Source organism: Chenopodium quinoa, unplaced genomic scaffold, assembly GCF_001683475.1.
Source record: "Chenopodium quinoa cultivar QQ74 unplaced genomic scaffold, ASM168347v1, whole genome shotgun sequence".
Taxonomy (NCBI): domain Eukaryota; kingdom Viridiplantae; phylum Streptophyta; class Magnoliopsida; order Caryophyllales; family Amaranthaceae; genus Chenopodium; species Chenopodium quinoa.
In genome coordinates, this window is record NW_018743136.1 from 68791 (window position 1) to 81499 (window position 12709).

At 33.8% G+C, this 12709-nt stretch overlaps 1 protein-coding gene across 3 annotated transcripts; it reads right to left on the bottom strand.

Annotated features, from left to right (window-relative positions):
• Positions 1-3001: 3001 nt before the first annotated feature.
• LOC110732030 (origin of replication complex subunit 2-like) lies at positions 3002-8849 on the bottom strand. Of its 3 annotated transcripts, none has more exons than XM_021911941.1 (7): positions 8537-8849; positions 7589-7723; positions 7388-7494; positions 4933-5065; positions 4484-4775; positions 3637-3864; positions 3002-3533 (listed from the first exon to the last, which is right to left on the bottom strand). In XM_021911941.1, the coding sequence occupies exons 2-7, from the start codon at positions 7715-7717 to the stop codon at positions 3334-3336; spliced, it is 1089 nt and encodes a 362-aa protein (XP_021767633.1). In that variant the 5' UTR covers positions 7718-7723; positions 8537-8849; the 3' UTR covers positions 3002-3333. The 3 variants fall into 3 exon arrangements, with proteins under 3 accessions (XP_021767633.1, XP_021767635.1, XP_021767634.1); XM_021911943.1 differs by lacking the exon at positions 8537-8849 and adding an exon at positions 8066-8387; XM_021911942.1 differs by lacking the exon at positions 8537-8849 and adding an exon at positions 8044-8387.
• Positions 8850-12709: the final 3860 nt, after the last annotated feature.

Sequence of the window (12709 nt, forward strand, 5' to 3'; positions counted from 1 at the left end):
GGGTTACATCTCAACATGGAAAAAACTGAAGACCCGAAGCAAGCTTGTGGGTGTCTTTTCGCCTAATATTGCTCGACCTTTGCGCTTGGTGATCCCGCTAGTTTCGATTTTGGTTTTGGAGGTGATCTTGTGATGCAGAGGGTGACTAAGACCATTGCGCTAATGGATAGGTTTTCTAAGCTCGATGATCCCCTGTGCGAGATGTTGTTGCTTATGGCATTTACCGGAGTTTATAAACTCTATTTTGCTTTGCATACGTGTCCTCCTAGTACTTTTGAGGTGGCTCAACGCACTTTCGACGATGCTCTTCAATCATCCTTGAAGCGTATCGTTACTTGCCTGGGTTTGGTGATTGGCAGTGGTGGCTTGCCACCTTATCATTTGCATCTAGAAAACTTGGTGTTGATTCCGCAGGTGATGTTCGTCAATATAATTTCTTGCCTCTCGATTACAGTTTGCTGGGTTGCAGACAAAGCTTCTACGGCATGCCCGCGTTGTTGGCCTTGGTCGAGCCTTTACAGATGCATTGGGTCTATTTAATGGAACTGTAAAGTCTGACATTTTGAGTAATCCTAGTGAGGTCGTTGCCCCTAAACTCCCATTAAGAAATTGGCAGATATATACTTCACAAAGGTTACCGCTTCTGCATCATCCACCTTCTCTTTATCTCCTCAACAATAAGCATTGTGGAAATCGCAGCAGGGAGATCACATCTCTGCTTGGCTTCGAACGGTTCTTATTTCAGGGTTGGGTCAGATGATGAACGCAAAGACTTACCGATGCGTGTTGTGCTACTGCTTGGATGTTTCATTGTTCTTTGTCTCGACGTCGTGCTCTTCTTGTTCAAGGGTTTTGACTAGGGTTATTTTCGGTGATCACGTGGTGTCGTGTGCTGGTATGGTAGGCATTAAACATCGGCATAATGTTGTTCGGGATACCCTTGTTGATATTTGTTATCGATCTGGGATTTCAGCTAGAAAAGAGGTTGACATTGAGTTGTTTGGAGGAAACAGCAGGGCTCTCAGACCTGTAGATGTGTTACTTTATTACTGAGATCGTGGTCTCGACGTCTGTGTTGACTTGACAAGGTCTTCTCCTTTGACATGTGTTATCCGACTTTGTTCCTGGGCAGGTTGAGGCTGATGCGGCTCATTGGAAGCGGGTTAATTACGAATCCAGTTGTCGGGTAATTGGATGTGGCTTCCTTCCTTTATCTTTCTCTTCACTTGGTGAATTAGAGAAGGAGGCGGTTGCATTGCTTGAAGTGAATCCAAAAGTTCCCGAAGAGTCAAGACATTGGGACATGTGATGCCTTATATCTTCACTAGGATATAATTTGCTATAGATAGAGGAGTAGGGGCCTAAATTGTATATCGGATTCCCACTAATATTTTGTTGGTTGTATGACTTGTCTGTTTTTGAGATATAATAATATTAATAATGATAATAATCCCTCCATGTTTTTAAGTGTTATAGTTTGACCGGCACATAGTTTTAGGCAATTTAATTGACTTAAATAAAATAAGGGGTAAGTGGGGTAGTTGGAGTATTAAAAAATTTATAAAAGATAGATAGTGGGGTTAATAGTTTATTAAAAAGTAATGAACGTGAGAGGAAAGATATAATAAAAAAAGTAGTAGTAGGTTTGGCTGGGGACCATGAGATGAGAGAGATATAGGCCCTGTTTGGCAATTGGTTGTTGGCTGTCGGTTGTTTTAGTTGGCTGGTTTGACTGGCTGTTTAGATTGCCTTTTGAGTTGGTTGTTTGACTAAAGTTGTAGTGTTTGGTAAATTGGCTTGTTGGGTGGTAGTTGTTGTTAAACTACACAACACTAATTAGTAATTATTAACATTAATTATTGATTATTGATAATAATTTTCTATAACTAATTATAATTTAAATTAATTAATTATTGGTTATTAATTAAAAATAATTGTATTAGTTATAAATTGATAATTATCAATAATAATGTACTATAAATTACTAATATTTTAAATACTAATTATTAAAAAATAATTATTAAACACAAATAATTATGTTTCAAAGAAATTATTAATTATCAAATATTTAATTATCAAATATTAAATTATTAATTACTAACTATTAACTATTAATTATTAATTACTTCCTCCGTTTCTATTTAGTTGACTCGTTTGATTTAGGCACATATATTAAGGAGAGGAGAGAGAGTGAGAGGGAATGAAAAAGCAAGTGAGACAACATGTAAATGCAAGGTAAAAAAATTACCCCGAAAGGAAACGTGTCAACTAAAAAAAAATTCCTAAAAAGGAATACGTGTCAACTAAAAAGAAACGGAGGTAGTATTAATTATTAATTACTAATTACTAATTATTAATTATCAATTATTAATTAATTAATTATTAATAATTAGTTATTAATTACTAATTATTAAATATTAATTACTAATAATCTTTTATTATGACTAATTATTATTAATCAAAAGTTAATTATGTCAACAAGCCAAAAGCTGCTCCAACTAGCTTTTTGCTTTTGGCTTAAAAGCCAGCTTTTCAGCTAGTTAAAAAAACCAATAACCAAACATGTTTTTTGGCTGTTTGACCAACTTGAAGAAACCAAAAGCCAAAAGCCAAGTAAAAAGCTGGTTTCCAAGCACCCCCATAATATTTTAATGTAGCTTTTTGTCAAAAAAGGAAGTGTAACACTTAAAAAAACACGACCGGAAATGGAAAGTGTAACACTTAAAAAAACACGGAGGGAGTAATAATAATATTAAGACTAATGACTATTCAAAAAAAAAATAAGACTAATGAAATCTACTCTAAAATCTGCTCTACCAAGAAGCTAAAAAGGACATGGCCTTTGTCAAATTCAATTATCATTATATTGAACATGTTTGTCCAGTGTGTTCATTTTGCTAGTAACATATCATCTACTGTGTCACGGTCATTGGGGCTTGTGACGGCTGAGCAAGGGGCTCTTTGAGGTTTGTGGGCACTAGTAAAAGAGCCTAAAACAACATTCAAAGCAAATGGTAGGACCCTAGAATTCGTTAACCAATTGCTTGAGCTTTAATTTACATTTAAATTATTCTCTAAGTGAACACTAGGTTGACAATAACACAATAATTCTATCTAGAGCCCATAATATTCAAAGAAAAGTTTTATAAAGCATTACATAAGCTAAACACAAGCAAAGGGAAAGAAAATACATAGAGAAGACTAGAAGAGAGGTATATTCTAACAATACGCCGCCAGCCAAAACGCTGGTTCGTGAACAACCATTTATACAATACACGAGTAAAATGCTCCTGGGCTGCTAATCCTGATATCATATCAGTATTCTGGGCAAGACTATTGACTAATCTCCATCAACAGCTTCTCAATAGCTTCAGTTGCGAGGGGAACATATAAGCAATCCTGCCCATCAGAATGTTTTCGAGTCTTCACCAACTCGTGATCTTTAAATTCCGTCAGGTGGGAGTTCAGAGTGACCTGACTACTCACAAGGAAGCGCTCCCGACAAATTGCGTATAAATCATTGACTGTCATCCCTGAAAGAATTTTTTTTCCCAGAGATGAGAAAAAGTGTATTAATGTGGGGAATCAACAGCCTAAATCGCATATATTGGTGAATAAGAGCAAAAGGTTACTCACCTTCTTCATCAGGATGAGCCAGTTGATACTCCACAAGAACTTTGAACACACTTTGGGCATTTGGTGTCAAACTTTGTAGAACTATGGCAGCTGTTTTCGCAGTTTGGCCACTACCGCTGTGCGCAAGAATCAGAGGATGGAACGTTGTTTCAACCTTGTATGGCGCAAAGGTTGGGACATGATGGCAGCACCAGTTGAACTGTGTGTGGACCATCTTTTTATCCCATACTGCCACCCAAAGAAAAAGCATGCTAGTAGTTAGGTCCTAATTCTAATGAACTTAGATCCATATGTAATAATAATCATAATAGAGCTAAATCAAGGAACAAAATATCCAAGTTAGCTGATTGCCAGAAATAATATGATAATAATAAGCACACACTTGCATCCAGTAATTGTAATTATGCTTCATTGTTTGAAAATAGCTTAGATTGTAAGTGCAGCAAACTATTTTGACAATTTGGCAGGCAGAAACAGAAAAACAGAACATGTGCCAGTTATATCAGCAGTTTTAAAATTGACATGACCGAAGTTTTGAAGAAAGTTGGAATAAAGGAAATATTTGTGAAAAAGCTAGAACATATAGATAGCAGCTAATGGAAGCAGAAGGCAAAATGCCTCAGACAAATGATGCATGATATGTTTAGATCAAGGTTTTGAATCAATGATTTGATTGTGCATTATATGTAATGTAACCCTATGAATTTCAGTGAAGAATAAACTACAGGAGGGGTGAACGAGAAAAGATTAAATAAATAAGTAATTATAATCAAAGGACATCACTATAAAGAGTTCAATTCCCTAAAAGTCTCAAAGAGGAGAAAAAAACAAGGATAATAATCCTTACACAATGATGCATTTACATGATCAATTGATGCAACAATTCGAACATGAGAGCATGCAGCCATCCGTGCAAGAAATTGCTGAGTGTCGGTATCCCGTAAACCAGGTCCATCAATATTATGAATTAGAACACACACAAAAGAATCATTTTCCTCTGCTAGTGATCCATCCAGAAAAGCAAAGATTTCATCTGTGGATTTAGAATTGTATGGTAGTTGAGCTTTAGACAAGCTTTCAGTTGTTTTCCTACTGGATTTGATTTGATCCCATAAAAGTTCAGCCACTGCAGCAATGACCTGCAGTACAGAACATTGTTAAAAAGATCATGCTTACCTGGGGTCAAAGGTGCACTTACAAACATGACAAGGGGGAAGGTAAACAGTACACCTATGAATCTAGGATGGAGAGAAAAGGTTTTCCTTGAGAGGAAAACATTTCCTCTAAACAGTTTACCTGTTTGATATTTACTGATTGTAGATAACCGTTGACTACAAGCACTGAGTACTCGGTCAAAGTCGTTGAAGCAAAATCTTCAGTCAAGGCTTTCTTTGATCCAAAACCATACATGAGAAGGCCAAACCCACACCTGAGTTAATGACATCAAATTGAAAACAATGATAAAAATAATCTTAATATTCCATTTAAGTGTATGCCCGTGACTCCACGTACAAGATCAACTAAAGAAAACTTAAAGCCCAATATGTTAGGTCTTGATAGATTGGTCATTCGCAAACAATAATGGCAACATTCACTTAGCAGCCTAGTGCTCCATGCTCCAAGTGTTCGAGTTAATTATTGTCACAATCATCATTACATGCGTTCTTTAAATTTCATCATCTGAAAATATTAGGTTAAAAGCTTCTATTTGCATCATCAAACTTACATCAAGTGAAGCACATTTGCCCTGACTTTTTGAGCATGGGAGGTATAGGGAAGACAATATGCAATACAGCTTTAGAGACCTTACTCTGCCATATCGGCTAAACTCTTGACTTATCTAACACTACATGATAATGAAAAGAATTTTTCCTATAGTATAGTTAATAAGCTTGATATTACTTCTCTTAACATTGATTCTTTAACAGCCAGTATCAAAGTTCCTCTCAACCAACCTCAAGGATACAGAAAAATCTAGGCAAAAACAGCAAGTTACAATCCAAGATCAAATAACAGAACGAAACATAGGGATAATGGCCCAAAAAATAGTTCTGAATTCCTATTCCTCCAGTTCCAATCTCCACACATTCACATCTCTGATCAACAGGTCACTTAAATTATGCTTCAACTCTCAGCAATCCTTCTCTGAGAGAGCTTGAGATTTCAAGAGTATTATCCCTTTAAGAGAAGGTGCACTGCTAACTGTTCCTATTAAATTACAGCACAGGAAAGTTGTGATCATTACTGATCTAGTGATTTCCACAAAGTCAGCCTCTAAGTATATATATTAATATATACGACGTATATGGAAGTCAGATGTCAGGTTAGGAACTTATTTTTTACTCCATTTCACTTACAACTAAAGAGGATACATATTTCATGTAGCCTACTATAGTACAAGTAGTATGTAACAACATTTCAAGTTTTAACAAACGCATAGAACTAGGCAATATTATGCATGGCTTTATGTCATCAAACAGAGGTGCTCATCATAAGACCGCCAACAACTAAAGTAAAATAAAATAATAGGAAAAATAGAAGTCCCAATTTATCTTCCAAATTGCTTCAGGCAATAAAAGATATAATAAAAAAGATGTTACATGTAACAAAAATTAATTAAAAGTGGGTTGAGACTTGAAAGAAAAAGTAGTAAGAGAAAAAGATGGAATGAAGTAATGAACATAATGTTAACCCAAACATGGATACACTTGGGCAATGTACAAGCATTCAAGGACATAAGGCATCCATTAAAATTATTCCATAATATAAAAGACATTTGCACGATTTCACATGAAAATTTCAGGCTAACTTGTTTGCCATTTCTTGTCGAATATTTAATTACAAGCTGATATGCAACTGAGAAATTCTTGCAAATGAATTAACAGAAAAGAAAGTAGGATAAAATCAGATCCAAATTAAGTTTAAAGACAAAATAATTTTCCGGCATTGATCTTCATTTGTCTTAAATAATATAACTCTACAATGAAAGTACAATAAGAGGCAGCATATAACTCTTGTACCCTCTTCCCCTATTTCTATATTGTTCTCTACCAGCATGTATTTCAAAATAATGATGTAACCAATAGAAATTGGAAGTGTCACTCAAGATAAATGAAAGTTCGGGTTACACATAAAGTTCGGTACAGTGCAGTAGAGAATATATAACGTCCACAAAGGAACTATGTGCCTATGAGACCATAAGGGCAGTGAACTAAAAGTGAACAGCAAGATTGAATCTTTGGTACCAAGTAGGACATTAATCAATAGTTTATAATATCCTTAAATAGTTTATCCCACCAAGAGCAAGATTGTATAAAAAGCTTGATCACCTTTAAATAAAGCACACAACTAATTACAGGAAATTGTTTGGTATCCATATAAAGCATCCTAATGCAAGACCTCAACTCAATACATATGGTGCTGACTGCTGATCCTGTTCTTTACAGAGATACAAAAAAAAAAATAGTGCAGCGAAATAATTGCTTATAGAATTAATGAATTAAGCATTAACGATGATAGCCTCCTTACACATTTGCAAATTAGGCTAGGTTTATTCGCAAATGGAAGGCCAAAGTGCTAAAAAAACATAGGTAATACTAATTAGCCAGAAATATGTATAGTTAGCATAAAATCATACAGGCATCAATTCTTATATCCTTAATCCATGAAAATATTGAGATCAACGAGAATAATAGCTATCTATTTCAAACTTCCTTGGGTGAACAACCAAAAAAAAAAAATCAAAAAGTACCTCAGTTCAAACAACCAATCCTGATATAAACTCCTATAGCTATCCATCAATGCTTTAACTTCTTTTTCATGCTTCGGTTGGAGATCCATAGCCGCGGCTCTAAGTTCCTACAAGTGTACATTAATTTATACAATCAATTATAAAAAAAAAAAAACACATCGAGGCACACAACCCATAAATTCTAGGAAGCTTTCAATATACCTCCTCGGGAACAAGATCAATATCAGAGAGTTTATGCCCTGATTTTTTCGCCGAAGTGCCCGATTCTTTTGCCAGGAAGTAATTCCTAGAGAACCCAAAGTCCTCATCTTCCACATCATTGATATCCATTACCACCTTCAGGTAAAAAAAAAAAAACTACCAATTGAGAAACCTCATCAAGTAATCAACCACTTAAGTAGATGATATACTCAGACCTTATTTTATTTTATTTTTTTCACAAGCATTTTAACAAACAGGTGGTGGTCATATTATATTCCATGAAAATTTTCAATTTTGGTAATTATAAGACCACCAAAATTGAAAAATTATACAATATTTTTCTAACAACATTCAATTTACACCATAAGGACATAACCTGATGAATATAACAATTTTCTCATAAGAATTCGTTTTCATTCCAAAACCCTACGTTTTTTTTTTTTTTTTTTATTTACCAGAAATTCGAAGAAGTAGAACCTGCAGAACAGAATATAGGGGCCAAAGCACACACTACGGCACAGTTACACCAGTACGAGGCAACCACAGAAGAAGAAAAAAAAAAAAAAAAATCGAACCAGAGATTAGTAATTGCAGAAATTGATTCAGTAATTTGGAATATAGAATTTAGAAATTTAGGGATTTAGAAATGTAGAGATTAGAGAAAATTTTTTAGAGATTTAGGGAGTAGAATTGTAGTTGCTCCGATACTATGTCACGAAATAATTTTCCGTAATTTGTATTAGAGTATGAGTAGCGTATTTATACAAGAAATAAGGGCTCATAAAATCGCCCATTAGCTATACAATCTACACACTAAATATAGGCCCTAACATTTTTTTTTTCAGATTTTATTCAATGACTTACAGCAATTTCAACTAAAACAAAATACATACAAGAGCAATCAAAAATACTATACTGTAAATACGGAAGTGTTGAATAAATACTTACCTAGAGGAGTTGAAGTATACAAATATTAGTTGGATAGTGACCTTGAATGAAATTTGAGGGTGTATCTTCAATCTCCCGCGCAAATCAACAAACCCAATTTATAGACTTTGCTCCTAGACCCGGCTAAAAAGGCTAAATTCAGCCATAAAACTTCTAGCTTGTTTTTCGGCGACGGAGTACGAGGAGCTTCCTTACCCTTTACCACCGCTGCTCCATTTAACTTGTTTAATTTGAGTGGGTTAATGGATGAAAATAGGAGAGAGAAAGAGGAGAGATAGAAGAGAGTTTGGAAAAGGGGTGTGTTTAGGTGAGAAGAAAATAGGAAAGAGAATAGGAGATAGAGAAGAGATAGAGAAAAATTATATTGGTTATACAAAATTAATCGTAACTTTTACTCCGTAATAAATAACTTATAACTCGGTATTATTTCCATAGTAAGATTCGTTATATTTATTTAAAATATATTTAAATAAAAAAATAGAAAATCAATAAAAATAAGTTTTAATCAGAAAAAATAATTTTAGCTTGGTAAAAATACATTCAGTTCATTAGAAATAATTTAATTGCAATAAAAAAATATCAAGTTAATAATACCGTAGATATCTATTTACAAATAAAACTACAAAAAGTACACTATATATTTCGTATGTCTGAATACTTTACATTATCAAAAGGGGGCATATGATCGTATTTAAGCTAAAAAATTTAGGACAATCTGGGCATCGCCCGAGTACAAACTAGTTTTCCATATATTTTCCTAGATGTAAGCCTGTGCGATGCACGATTCTAGTAAATTATTTTATTTAATTTAAAATTTTGTATATTTATGAAGATCATTCATTAGATATATGGATAAATGTTCTAATATCATAAGATAATTTTTTAATTTTAACACTAAAGTTATATTTTGTTGTTTTATTTATTTTATGTGACGCTTGAATTTAAAATCTCAAACTTATTCACTAATTTTGCTTATGTGACAATTTAAATTTTTATTTCAAAAATTAAATGATAAATCTTGTTTTTTTATTGATCAAAATAAGTCTTTTGCCTATGCGTTTATTTAATATACTCGTTCTGTTTAAAATGTTAGTCTCATTTATAATCGTTTAACTATTAAAAATTATGGGAAATTAGTCATATGAGATTTAGTTTTATTCGTGTCGATGAGTACATTATTAAAATCAAATTTTTATAATATTTTCTAGGGAGAGATTAAAGATATTTGCGATCAAAAATTTGCATTCATATATGTAAAAAAGATAATTATTACTTTTTTTAGAGAAGATAATTATTGGTTTTTTTAAAATAATTTAAATTGTAATTATTCTCTATTCGTTGTTTTTACCTATGTATCAAAATTCTTAAATCTTATTCGTCACTTTTGCTTAGGTGGGGAGTAAATTTATTAATTCTAAAATAAATTATTAATCTAATTTTTCATTTGACAAAATAATACCATTTCTTATGTGGTGAGCCAAATGCTCCCGAAAAATGCCTACATTATTTATATATACTAGATGGAAGCCCTTGCGATGCGCAGTTTTTTTATACATATCTGAAAAGATTATTTTCATAATGTTAAAAGATATTTTTTATTATAAAATTTAAATTCTAAATAACTATTCGTAGTTTTTTTTTTTTTGACACTTGATTATACTCTATTTTAAAGTACGAAAAATTGATGGGAATAATCCCACTTTTTGAGCGTTGAAAATTAATAATCCCACCTTTGGGATTCTTTTTAATAATCCCACCTTTCTTTTTAATAATCCCACCTTTGATATCAATCCGCTCAAAATACTCCCGGGTGACTAGTGACCGGTTGAAGAAGTAATTTTTTTTATTAAGTTTATTTTACACGTGTCACAATTTGATTTGTCCAAAATTTTTAAAAAAAAAAACACCACCTAAGCTACACCACAGCCACCACCATCCCCACCACCCAGACCCAAAACCACCGCCACCACTAACCGGACCCGAAACCAAACCACCGTACCGCTATCCACCCCAGCCAACCCAACCCTAAAACCACCTTCAAAAATCAACCCACAAGCAACCCTGTCTCCCCGCAACTAACCTTCGTCACCACGCCGCTCCGGCCAGCCATCCCTAACCCAACTCCGACCTTCCCTGTCCCCTATTTTCGGGGCGCCGATCTTACCTGTCCCCCATTCCCACCGCGCCTTCCTCCCCTGACCTCCATTCAGGTCAAAAACCCACCAAACCCAAAACCACCTTCCAATTTAATAATCAAAAATTCACCAAATCGAAGCCGGGGAAAAGGGTGGGAGGCCGAGATCGGGACGGAGGAAGGGGAGGGCTCGGGATTGTGGCGGAAAAAACGGTTTTCAAGGATTGTGGGATGCTTGGTTTTCAATGGTATTTGTAGCGGTGGAAGGGAGGTTGGTGGTTCGGGGGAGGCGGAGAAGGGACGTCGGCGCTGGGGGAGTCGATTTGGGCGATTGGCGTTGTTGGGTGGCTAGGGCTGGGCAGTTGATTGGTGGCGGGGAGGGTGGCAAGGGGCTGGGCAGCTGATTGGTGGTGGGTGGTTTTTTTTTTTTTTTTATAAAATATCAAACTTTTTTTAAAAATGTATTTTATTTTATTTTTATTTTTTTGACCATTCATAGGCCGCCACGTGTCAAGTAACCTGTTATAACAGGTTACTTGACCTGTTGGGACTATTTAAAGTGAATTGATATCAAAGGTGGGATTATTAAAAAGAATCCCAAAGGTGGGATTATTAATCTTCAACGCTCAAAAGGTGGGATTATTCCCATCAATTTTTCCTTTAAAGTATCTCATTATCATCAGATATTAGGATTAAATTTTTAATGTGAAACGATTTTTTTTATTATTATATATCCTCTTTGAACTTTTGTTTGTATAACGAAAACGTGTTGTTCATCTATACATATATAAATATAGAATCACTATTTTTTTTTTTGAAAGATATAGAATCACTATTTTTCTTTCACAAACAATAACTTAGACCATCATTATTCTTTTCCCCCGTATCAACTTTATACGATAAAAAAATTAATAAATCAAACCCAAAACTATATGGTAAAATAAAGATGGTGGGAGAAATAGTACGAAAATATGAATTTTTAAATTTTTAAATAGTTAAATGAAAAATATATACCAAGAGTGTTGCATTACTGAAATTAATCTAATTGAATAAAATTAAATTTTATAATGAACTTTCATTATCACATTTGATTGCTTGATATGAAACTATTACTCAATCAATCATTAGAATATAGAAGTTGCCAAAAAAAATTATAATAAGATAAGTAATTGTAGACACCTAAAAATGTCTCCCCAAAACCAAACCCGATAATGAACAACCTTTCACCGCCATTATTGGTCGGGTTGAGTATTTAATCTTGGAGTGCTTAAATCCATATTTCCATTTCATAAACCAACCCAACTTCTAGCTCATTTTCCCAAACCATAACTTATTTTCCTCTTTTCGTGCCTTTAAACCCAAAATAATTCATTTCTTGTCCTTTAAAATCATTCATTTCGCGTCCTTTTTATAAAAACGTTTAATCCAGTTTATTTTGGTCCATAATCTGGGTCCAATTATTAAATAATTGAATGGGGATTGAAAATAGCTTCCAAACGATATATTATAAGCCCAAATCCGAGTTATAACGAATAAGTTATGACCAAAATATTAAACTGAGCCCAAACCGAACCTAAGCCCACCTTACCTACGACCCAATGATCATGTGGAGGGTCAAAATTATTTAATCCCATTTCTAAACCAATTAGGATTAATTAGAAGCTTCTATAAGTTTTTAAAAGATCCTAATTATCCTTTTTGAAAAGATAAGATTAAAGAGTTTGAAATTGAATAAAATTCCTTTTTTTGAAAGTCCTAATTCTATCCGAATTGAAAGACATTCAAATATAGACAGATATTATTTTAGTGCCTCATATTTTTTATCCAAATTTTATATGGTTGGATAGACCTTGAAATTATCTTTCCAATGATATATTATAATATCAATTCCGAGCTATAACGGAAAAGATATGAATAAAATGTCAAACTCTATCCAAAACTGACACTGTCTCACTATTTCGGCCATATATTTTATTCTACAAACTATTTTAATCTGATTCTAATTTTTTTAGCAAGTATACTTCAAGATCTTTCCAACG

Coding starts and splice junctions, on each gene's coding strand:
- LOC110732030 (XM_021911941.1), bottom strand. CDS start 7,717: ATGGATATCAATGATGTGGAAGATGAGGACTTTGGGTTCTCTAGGAAT. Junction 7,495..7,588: donor TTGATCTTGTTCCCGAGGAG/GTATATTGAAAG, acceptor GTACACTTGTAG/GAACTTAGAGCCGCGGCTAT. Junction 3,534..3,636: donor GGCTCATCCTGATGAAGAAG/GTGAGTAACCTT, acceptor AAATTCTTTCAG/GGATGACAGTCAATGATTTA.